The sequence below is a fragment of the Vicugna pacos genome, chromosome X, assembly GCF_048564905.1.
Source record: "Vicugna pacos chromosome X, VicPac4, whole genome shotgun sequence".
Classification (NCBI taxonomy): Eukaryota; Metazoa; Chordata; class Mammalia; order Artiodactyla; family Camelidae; genus Vicugna; species Vicugna pacos.
The window spans coordinates 851,241-862,097 of record NC_133023.1 but is presented as its reverse complement, the minus strand read 5'-3'; the positions used below and the strand labels follow the sequence as shown (position 1 = coordinate 862,097).

Genomic DNA, 10,857 nt, shown 5'->3' with positions numbered 1-10,857 from the left:
CACAGCACCCGGGCTCCAGTGCTCTGATGGGGTGGAGAGGGGAACAGGACCCTGGGGGCACGCCTGAGTGGGAGGGCAGGAGAGAAGACCCCAAAGCCAGGCTCCCGAATCCTCATTCTTAATCATGTTGCCTCGTTAAAGCCTTTGCAACGTCACAACAAACCCCTACTGTCCTCTCCACGGCAGAGCCCGGCTTGGAGAGAGGGAACACACGTGACTTAACGCCAAAACCTTTTTTCCTGCCACCCTTGGATGCCACGTGTGTGTCTTGGACACCCAGATGTGTAACTTCCACCAAATTCCTTTCTTCCACATTCAGCACCGAACGGACTCCCAGACAAGGAAAACCATCAAAGTAAACACGGCCGCCGCAAATGACCAAGGAGAAGGCTCTCCCAGAAAACACAACAAGCCTTAACTCCTACGCAACCAGTAACAGCGCCAAAACACAAAGGGCGGGAACTGATAGGACTCTGGAGGAAAAAGGGATGTGTCTGCTGCTACGGTCGGGGACTTCAACACCACCCTTTCCTCAGCAACCGACAGACCCTGGTAGCGGAGGGTCAGCCAGTCAGGGAGACACAGCCGGGGTGGCACTGCTGTCCTTCTGCCTTTCTGTCCTGTAGCTCAGTGGTTCTGGAGGTAAAATGTGCATGATCGGTGGAAGGCCTCGTTAGAATGCAGATTTCTGAATCTCGTCCTCCACAACACCTCCCCTGACCTCACAGAGACCTCCTGTGACTTCAGAGAGCGCTCCCCTGACCTCAGAGATCTGAGACTTTAGAGAGCCCCGCCAAACACACACACACACACACACAAATGCCACTTGGCCATTCTCGTTCCTGTATGTACCGCCCCAGGGTTCAGAGGGCCTGTCTCATCCAGAACCACATTCCGGGCACCCAGTTTCTCAGAGCTGCTGATGGGGCAAAAAACACTCGGGGCTGCACAAGGGTGTCTCCCATCACTGGGTGTCTGACCACATCCTGCACCCATTCCTCGGCCAGTGACAGGCAAGGCAAATAGCGCACAGAAGGGAAGGAAAACTTTCTCCTCTTTCAGGCTGTGCCCACCTGAGTTTCTGACAGTCACGACTTGGGTAGAAGGGGCACGTGATCGTCCTCCAGGCTCTGAGAAGATCTGGGTTTGAACCACACACAGAGAGACAGAGGGACCCTGGGCTGCAGGAGCACCGACGCCTACTTGAGACCTTGATCCAAGGAGAACCACTCTTCTTTAATCCGTTCCGTAAAGTGGCACCTTTGCTTTAAGAAGACTGCTTTCGTGAACTCACTAAACTTCGCGTAAACAAGTCAAATGCCTCTTAGGACCCAGGTTCACCCCTGGGGGGTCATTTTACGGTCGTCATAGTACGTGAAATGAATATTCAGAAATCAGCGAGTGATCTCTACCGGTTTCATATACGGTAAGTCACACTCATGTTGAGAACGCAGCCCAAAGAGCTTAACGAGAGTAACATAAATTGGGGAAACACTGGCTCATTGGAAAAGGATTTTATTTTACCATAAAAATGCAAACTGGAATAAACACGTCTCCTAACGCGAACATTACAGCTATTTTTAAGCATTTCTGAGCTTCGCTTGGAGAAGCCAACAATTATAAAATTTAACAAGTTTGCAGCCATAAGTCTGTTTGAAACGTTCCAAGTAAAAATAATTTAGCAAAACGGCTTCTTAAAAAAACCACACAGGCTAACCTTCACTAGAAACCAAAGCTAATCTTAACCAACCTGTTTTTTTATTTTACGCTGAATGACTTGGATTTGTAAAAAGTGAACGTTGGTGACGTAAGGAGCAGCAGATCATCCGTTCCACCTCCCCACCTGCCCACACCTTAAAAGACGGCAGGTCTGAGTTTCCATCCTACACCACTCGCAGCCTCCTGGCCGGTGACTTAAATGCACTCCACCCGAACTTCATTCCGAATCTTCAAACTTAGAAAAAAAGGGAAAACAACAAAAACCAAAAAACCCCTCCAGGGCAACGCTTCCTGATTCCAGGGCCCTGCGGGGCCGTGGCCGCCACACCGGTCCGTCCCCAGTGCCGAGACATGTGGCTCCAGTGAAGTCAGCACGAATCCTGCGCTCCACGTGCGCGGTGGGTCTGCGACCCTCACCCCTGCCGCCTGGGCAGTTTTCCTGACTCTCAGAGCACTGGCGACGTTAAAGCTATCGGATCGAGTCTGAAGGGAAACTGAAGCTCCGGACGGACGGCGATGCCTGGGACCGCGAAGGGCAGGGGCCCGGGGGCGCCGCCGTCCTCGCCCACGGCTCCACGGGCGTGCCGGGCGGGACGGGAGGGGAGCGCAGGAGGCGCGGGACGCTGGCTCCACGGGCCGCGCGCCCGGCATTACCTGTTCCAGGCGCTGCGGTGCCGGCCGGGGGACCCCGAGCGCGACCGCTCGCTGCGGCGGTGGCGGCTGCGCTTCCGGCTGGAGCCGCCCCTGCGGTCCCGGCTCCTCTCCCGCCGGCCGTGCCGGTCTCTGCTGTGGGACCGCCGCGACCGGCCGTGCTCGGGGCTGGCGCTGCGCCGGCGCGGGCTGCCGTCCGGGTGCGAGCGCTTGCGGTGGGGACGCCGCTCCTTGTGCTGCGGCCGCCCGTCCTCCCGGCTGCCGGCCCGCCGCGGCCGGCTCCTCTCCCGCTGCTGCCTGTCGTCGCCGCCGCCGCCGCGGTCCCCGCCGGCCCGGCCACGGCCCCCGCTGGGCTCCCGGTTACACTTGTCTTGCTCGGAGCAGGCGTCCTTCCTGGGCGCGGCGCTGTGGTCGCAGGCGGCGGGCGCGCCCTTGGGCTGCTGGGTGTTGTCGGGGATGCAGGCCAGGACGCCGGGGCACCTCTTCTCCGAGGGGCCGTCGTCGGGGGCCGCGACGCGCGGACTAGGGGCCTCCGGGCCCGGGGCCCCCTCGGGGAGGCTCCCATTCACGTTCTGGGCCGCGCCGTCGCCGGCGGGCCGCGGCGCACTCTCCTTGGCGACGCCGGGGGGCGGCGGGCCGGCTGGGGGGTGCAGCGCGGCGGCGCCCGCGCAGCCGGCCGACACGGTGTGCAGGATGTCCAGCACGGGCTGCAGCAGCTCGTGGGAGACGGCGCGCTCGCCGGGGCCCGGGCCGCCGTCCGCCTTCTGGCTCAGGAGGAGGCTGAGCAGGCGCTGCCGTAGCTCCCGCTCCCTGCGCTGCAGCCCCAGCGCGCGCTCCTTCTCCTCCTCCACGCGCCGCAGCTCCGCCTCCTGCAGCCTCCGCCGCTCCTCCAGCTGCTGCAGCCGCAGCGTCTCCTCCTTCTGCTCCTGCTCCTGCAGCTTCGCCGCCTGCGGGACAGAGCGGGGCGCGCCTGAGCGGGGAGCCGAGCCCGGGCGCAGGGTGGGGCGCCGAGCAGCCCGTGTGCGCGCGCACGCGCCCGAGACGGAAGGAAACCCGCGGCAAAGCGACGTGGCAGGCCTCGCGGACGGGCGGGCCGGCCCTGCCGTCAGGCGGGGAGGTCGCCCCCACGCGGGGCGCAGACTAGGGCGCAGACGCACGCTGTCGCGGGAGGCGGGGGCCTGCCTGGGTCAGTGTCTTCACCGTTCACCGCGGAACAAGAACTGAGCCGCCACACGTCTCCGCGCGCGCCACGCCGCTTCCCCGGGACTGATCACAGCTGTCATCAGACAACAGGTTAGAGTCGCCCCGCGCCTGACTCCGCGGGCACGCGGCCTGCCCACGCACGAACACCCGGCAAGGTAGTCCGCGCGCCCCGGGCCCGCAGGAGTGACCGGTCGGGCCTCCAGGAGGTGCGTGGAGGGCCATCCACACGGCACCACTGAGACCTGTCGGATTCGCAGTGGCGGACAAGGACACATCACAGAGAAAGGGCACGGCCAGGTGGGGCTCCGAGGCGCGCCCTACCTTCCCAGGGCCCGAGTCCCATGCGCAGCAACCCAGCTCAGCCCTGGCCTCCCACCTGAACCAGCCTGGATGCAGGGGATGCCCAATCCCAGCTCGGCCAGCTCTCTGAGAGCACAGCAGGGCTCTAAGGCCTGGAGCAAGGCGGGGACGCTGCCGCCGCCATCCCCTGCGCCAGCCTCGTCCCCGTGGGCGGCGGGCGCACCGGCGGGCGGGGGCGGCGGTACCTTGGCCCTGCTCAGCAGCTCGGCGACGAGCCGGATGGACTGCAGGTTGCGCTGGGCCAGCAGCAGCCGCCGCTCCTCCAGCCGGATTTTCTCCTGCAGCCTCTTCTGCTCCTCTGCCTGCAGCTTCTCTAGCCTCTTCTGGCTACGGCGCAGCTCGCGGTCCCTCTGCTTCTGCTCCCGCCGGCGCACCTTCTCCTCCCGCTTCCTCTCGCGCTCCAGCGCCTCCAGCTCCTTCTGTTTCCTGCGCGAGACACACCAGGCCTCGGTGAGGCGGAGACGCCGCGCCGGAGCCAGGGCGCAAAGCCGGGGCGCATGGAAGGGACCGCGCGGCGAGCGGGGGAGGGCCGCCGCGCCGAGATTCGTCCTCCGAGCTGCGCCACTAAACCTCGGGCGAGTCCAAGGACCCAGGTGCGGCGGGAGTGCCAGGTGAGGGGGCATCGCCTCTCGGGAGAGAGCCCTGCCCAGTGTGACCCCCACCCTGAAACTCTGGAGAAAGGACCCAGCGCGCGGACGCAACGCAGGTGGTTTGAACCAGTATGAACCAGCAGCACGCTGGTGGGGGCAGGAGGGGCGGCAGGAGGGGGGCTGCAGCGGCCTCGCCCAGAGAAGTCCCGGCAGGCTTCCCGGCGGACGCCGGGCACATGAGCTCACTGGCCAGGGAGGTCCAGCTCCCACAGCAACTTCTCCAACGAGCCCCCGGGGGAGACAGACCCGCCCCTCGCCCCGTCCCAGCCTTCACACCACCAGAACCCCGGGCCCCGCACACGCATGAAGCTCGCATGCCCGGCCACAGGAGGGTCCTGGAAGCACCGTGCAAACCGCGAGACTGGACCGGGGGAGCCCCTTTCACAGGAAACTGGAGAAAGGGCAACACATGGGAACACAAATCCATCCCGTGTGCTGTGGGGTGCGTCCCCGGTCGAGGGGTCCCTGACAGCACACGGCCCTGCAAGTCACGTTAAGCCCACGCGCAGTCACTGAGCACGCTGGGAACACACCACGCCCACCAGCAGCATCCTCACAGCGCCCCTTCTGGGGGCCGCAGCCAGGCCCCGAAGGCAACCAAGACCCCGACCGACAGGGCGAGTCTGAAAACCCGGGGGTGTGTCCGTACAGCACACCTGCAGCCACCAAGTAACTGGCGGGGCGGGCACAGGGGAGGCAAGGCCACTCTGGGCAGGACACCACACAGGTGCCACCTGTGAGGGCAGGAGGGTGACCATCTGCAGAAGAGCTAACACCGCTCCCCGGGGCCAGACCCCGCGGACACGGAGCACCAGGTCTAGGAGGCGGGGGACCCCACCTCCCCTGACATGGAGGAGGAAGGTGTCCTTCCGGAGCCATGGGTCAGAGCGGCCTCGCAGGGACTCGTGAGTGACCACCACTCTAAGCAGCCAGAGCAGGACTCTCCATGTCCAGGAACGTGATGGCTGCAAGTTCCGTTCTGATCCCTTTTAAGACCACAGGACTCAAGCACCCTCCCCCGTGGTGGAGACGCCCCGGCTCCCCAGCCCTGCCCACCCTCCCGGCCCCATTCTCGTCCCAGACGCCCCTTTGCACCCTTGTGACCACAGCAGAGGCGCCGTCCCACTGGCTGCGGGCTCGTGTCCTCACGCCTCCCTGGGACACATTCTGCCGTCTGTCCTCGAAAGCTGCCCTGAGTCTCAGGGTTCCATCAAGGTCAAGGAAACTGCCTTTAGTGAGACCTCAGAGCTGCTTTCAGAAATGCAGTGGGTGACGCTTCAGCATCCCAGCTCGGGGCTCAGTGGTCAGTTCATCTTGGAAGAGTGGAGAACGAGGCCCATCTGGGATGAGAGCTGGGGGGGGGGGTCCTGCAGGCTCCTGAGCCCCCACCACCCTCCCTGGTTCTGCCCCAGAGGACCATGCTGATGCCAGGACTGTCCTCTGTAAGCTCCGAACCCCGCTCCAGTGCCACCCCGGCCCCGACTCCCCCTGGCACGGCCTGCCTGCTCTGGGGCTCCTGTGGGGGCTCTGCTCCCCGACCCATGCCCACAACCTCCCACACACCACCCGTCTGTCCATCCCAATGCCCCCCCCAACTCCTGGCAGCAGGGGAGCCACACGGGGCGCATCAACAAGACAGCGTGGTCTGGACCCGCTACTGCGGAACAGGGCTCTGATGCAAAGGAAACCGCTGAACGCAGACACAGCTCTGCATCCCCGTTACTGACGTCGGTGAAGAACGGAACACAAAACAGACGCCGGACGGTCGGGGCAAGAGTTGAGGCAACCCAGCCGAGGGATTCACAGAAAGAGGGGCAAGAACGGGCCCGGGCAGACCCAGCACATTTAGACAGCACTCGGCGGACGCAGGTCGTCACAAGCCCGGCCTGTGACGCACACACGCACACGCACACGCACACGCACACAGGACACGAAGCCGGATGGAAACGTCAGCGGGACGGCGGCCGGGACGGGACAGGAGCAGCTCCTTGCTCTCCAAAGTCCACGCGGTGTCACGGGTCATGCCACTCTCACAGCACAGAAAACAACAGCGTGGCCCGAGCCTGCCTTCTGATGCCTGAACTGCCGATACGTTAAAGGCCTCCTAAATGACTTTATAAAACCCGCCCGATGTCGTGCGCTCCCGGCTTCACGTCGTTAAGGCAGCTTCGGTGTAAACGCAAAAACCCGCAGAACAGCCAAGACTCGGTGGCCGTTTCAGCAGGACACGCGCACGGCGCCCAGGGACACTGGGAGGGGAAGGCTCGGGCCAGCCCACCGGGCAGGGGCGGCGTGGGGGGCAGGAAGTGACCTCCGGGGAGAGGGGCAGGTGGGCTGAGTCTCCAGCTGCGGTCGTGCGCACGCACCCGCACACACAGACGCGCGCGCGCGCGCACCCGGCGCCGGGCAGGAACCGCGGGGCGCCCGTGGCGCGCGGGGCGGCAGGTACCTCTCCTCGGCCCTCTGCCGCTCCTCCGCCTCCTTCTCCCGGCGCTTCTGCTCCTCCCGCTGCTGCTCCAGCTCCTGCAGCTTCTGCCTCTCCAGCTGCCGCTTCTTGATGGACGCGTCGCTCAAGTGTTTGGTCGAATCGAAAGAGACCTGCAGGGATAAAGCGGGGCAGGATAGAAGGACCCCAAAGCGCTCCTGAGAGGGGGCCCCCAGATTCATTTCAGAGAACGGGCTCCCGGGACACCCTCCCCCCGAGGGGCCAGCATCACACTCAGCGGCCAGGCCGGAACCCCTCCCAGCAAGCCCCCCCGTCAAGCAGGGGTGCAGACGCTCCCCGAGGCACAACTCGCCTTCACTGCCAAAACAAAGTCTCCCGTTTTCCAAGACAGCTTTCCCCCTCCCGCTATGGTGGGGGGCACCGTTCCCTCTGGCCAGCTGCCACCCCGCCTGTGACTTCACAGCCACAAAAGCCCCGGCTCCTCCGAGCGAGGCTGGGTGCCTTGTTGCTGTGAAACCACCACACGTCAGAGCCTGGACTGACGAAAGAAACATCCACTCCTTCCCAGACGCGTTTGGGAGGCCCGGTTCTGCTGGCCGAGCCCGCCTGGCGTGCCCTTCAGGGCACCCCGACCGTCACCACCTTAACCGTCACGAAGTCCGGCTCCCCCCGTTTCCCAAGACAGAGCTTGTAAAAGGGGAGTGGCGGCCGCCTGCTTTTCTGTCTGTGCGTGTGGAACTCCACGGGCCGGGTCTGCTGCGGGGATTGCATCCGGGGGACCACCACCTCCCCACCCCGGGGTGGGGGGCCGGGGCGCGGGGCTGGGTGCGCCGGGCCTCACCTTGATGTTGCAGGCCACGGCCTTGCCGTCCTCACCCTTGTACATGAGCTTCATGCCACGCAGGGCGCTCATGGCCTGGATGAAGCCCACGTACTCGCGGTACTGGACGTAGGCCTCGAAGTTCAGGTGCCCCCCGAAGCTGAAGGTGTGGAAGTTGCGGCCGGTCATCTCCTCGCGGTAGGGGTCCAGCATGGGGATGTCCACGTTGCGGATCTCCCCGAACCGCTCGAACACCTTGACCAGCACCTCCTCGCTGGGCTTCTCAGAGCCCGACTCCTTCAGGGCGAACCACTTGCAGGGCAGCCCCTCCAGGTGGATGGTGTCCGGCCGCTCCCCGGGCAGCGTCTCGTTCATGTCCTTGGCGTCGCGGAAGAAGGAGTCCCAGTCATGGCGGGTGGGGAAGTCGATCTTGAACTCGGCGGCGCGCACCTTGAGGATGTCGGAGAAGCCGCTCAGCTTGATGGTCTTGCCGTCCAGGCAGGCCAGGAAGGACTTCACCAGGCTCTTGTTCTCCACCTCGCCCTCGAAGCGGATGAAGTCCATGGTGCTCTTGGAGATGCGCAGCGTGGAGAACTGGTGGTTGTGCACCATGCCCTTGAGCCGCTCCATCACCTCCCAGTTGGAGATGGACTTGCCCGGCTGCTTCAGCTGCGGGAGCGCCACGCTGATGGTCATCTTCGTGATGGGCTTCAGGTACAGGCCGTAGGAAGGGCACAGCTCCACCGCCTCAGACGTGTCGTGGACGATGGTAGCCGCGGCCATAGCCGGGACCTTGGGCCTGAAACAGACAAACACAGACACCCACAGCCGTCAGAGCCACCCCAAGACCGGCTGGGGAGAGGCGGCCCCGGGCTGGCTGGCACTCTGGACCCAGAGAAGGGAAGCCAGTCTCCTTCTCTGCCAGGTCAGAGGCATTGGTCTCTACCTCACGAAAGGCCCTCATACCCTGAGATGTCAGTGCTTTTGTCAGATTACAGTAAAGTGGGGGAAAAAAACAACTAGACTGACAAAATCTTTTAGGAACGGCTGACTGCCCAAGCCCTACTCCCAACAGTAGAGGCAGCTCTCCCAGGGCCCGGGGAGCAGGGAGCTCCCTGCCCTCGGTGTACCAGGCACGGGCCAGCTCCACTGGCAACCTCCACCAGAAGGTGCAGACAACCTGCTGGGGAAGGGACGGCCCAGAACACGCTTCTGGGACGGTCTGTGGGGGAGGAGGAGCCCTTGTGTTTCCCCTGAAGAAACAGGAAGTTTCAGGCTGAGAAAACAGCCAAGGACCATCCACTTTAACATCCTCGCTGTGGGCAGACACATCCTCTTGCTGCCCAGATTATCCAGAAAAAGGGAGAGGGCCCTTCCGAAGCCGGGGGCTGGGAGCAGTCCGCACCTCATTCCTCAACCGCGTCTTCCTTACTGGCCTGACAAGTGGCTACTTCCGGAAAGCCAGGCCCCAGCGATGAGCCCAGGGAAACGCAAACGATACAAGTGGTGGCCTCGGCTATCTGTCCGCCCACCAGCGAGCTCTCAGAGGCTGCCTACCCAGCTCGGGGAGGAGCCCCAAGGTGGTGGGAGCGTGGGGGGCGGGCCCCAGGTGGTGGGAAGAGCCACCTGGGCAGGTCTGGGGCACTGGGCAGCCAGGAGAGGAGCTCTGCCCTGGGCTGAGACCAGAAGCCTCCCCCAGGACCCTGAGGTCCACGGGGGTGCTTGAGCCAGAAACCTGGCACCCCCGCTGCCTGCCAGGAACCCCGGCTGCCCTGGTCACCTGGCTGCCCCTGTACCGGGGGCATGACCCCCAGCCCCCTGCTGCCCTGGTACTCCTGGCCACCGCCGCCGCCGCCGGTACCTCCACTCCCTGCAGCTGCCCCGCCCCCAGCTCCGGCCTACCTCTCCCCAGACGACCCCTGTCGTCTCGATACCCCCGTACACCCCCATTAACCTTGGTCCCCCCGGTACAGCCTCGTTACCCCCAACCCCTGTCGCGTCCGCCTCTGGCACCGCCCCTGCCCCCCGGCTCCCGTGGCCCGCTGGGAAACCCCCGGAACCCCAGTCGCCCCTAGCTCGTCTCCCAGCCCCTGGGGACCCCCGCCCCCTGCCCCTGTGTCCTCGCCCTCAGGACTCCCGGAGACCCCGGCCCTCGGTACCCGTCACCCCAGGCCCGGTCCCCACCTCCTCGCAGCCCCCGACCCTCGATACCCCGACCCCAGGCGCCCGGGCCCCGACGGCCCCGCCACCAGCCTCCCGCACGCCCCCGACCCCTGGGTTCCCCGCCCCCGGTGCCCGTTCCCGAGACGCCGCAGACCCCGGCCCTCGACACCCCTGCCCCGGGTCCCCGCCCCCGAGACCCCCGCCCGGCCCGGCCCGGCTCGCGGAGGGGGGGCTGTTGCGGGCGGCGCTCACCGGCGCGGGGCTCCGCCTGAGTCCCAGGCCGCCGCCGCCCTGGCCCCAGCTCTCAGCGGGCCCCCGACGACCCCGGCAGGCGCGGCCTCCCCCCCCGGCGCCGCCACCGTCCGCCGGAGGCGCCCCCGACGCGACCCGCCGCGACCGCCGCCGCCACCGCCGCCGCCGCCGCAGCCCGCCCCTGTGACGCATTTCCGCTTCCGGCGCCCGGGCCCGCGGAAGCGGCCGCGCGGCGACTGCCGGTTTCTCCTCGCGGCCCTGGCCCCGCCTCCAGAGGCGGGACTTCCGGGGCCGAGTGGGTGGGGGAAGAGGCTGGCCCGGGCTTTGCACTGCGCGTGCGCGAGCCCCCGCTGCCGCTCCCCCACCCCCTACGCCTCCACCTGCGTTCAGGTCCGAGCAGAGGCCGCACCTGGGGCCGGAGTGCGGGGCCACCGGACTTAGGACCGAGGCCAGGTGTTTAGGCCTAAATTATTTTTATAATTATGCATCACACATCGTATATCAATGTAATTTCATCATAAGCTATTGTCTGATTATACTTTTATCATTTATTGTATTTATCATGTTATTGGTTAGTTGTGTAACTACATTTT

General features: G+C 65.0%; 1 protein-coding gene across 1 annotated transcript; it reads right to left on the bottom strand.

The window, feature by feature from the left end:
* Positions 1 to 1,499: 1,499 nt before the first annotated feature.
* AKAP17A (A-kinase anchoring protein 17A) lies at positions 1,500 to 10,397 on the bottom strand. Its single transcript, XM_072955885.1, has 5 exons — positions 10,265 to 10,397; positions 7,871 to 8,648; positions 7,033 to 7,181; positions 4,119 to 4,359; positions 1,500 to 3,317 (listed from the first exon to the last, which is right to left on the bottom strand). The coding sequence occupies exons 2-5, from the start codon at positions 8,630 to 8,632 to the stop codon at positions 2,370 to 2,372; spliced, it is 2,100 nt and encodes a 699-aa protein (XP_072811986.1). The 5' UTR covers positions 8,633 to 8,648; positions 10,265 to 10,397; the 3' UTR covers positions 1,500 to 2,369.
* Positions 10,398 to 10,857: the final 460 nt, after the last annotated feature.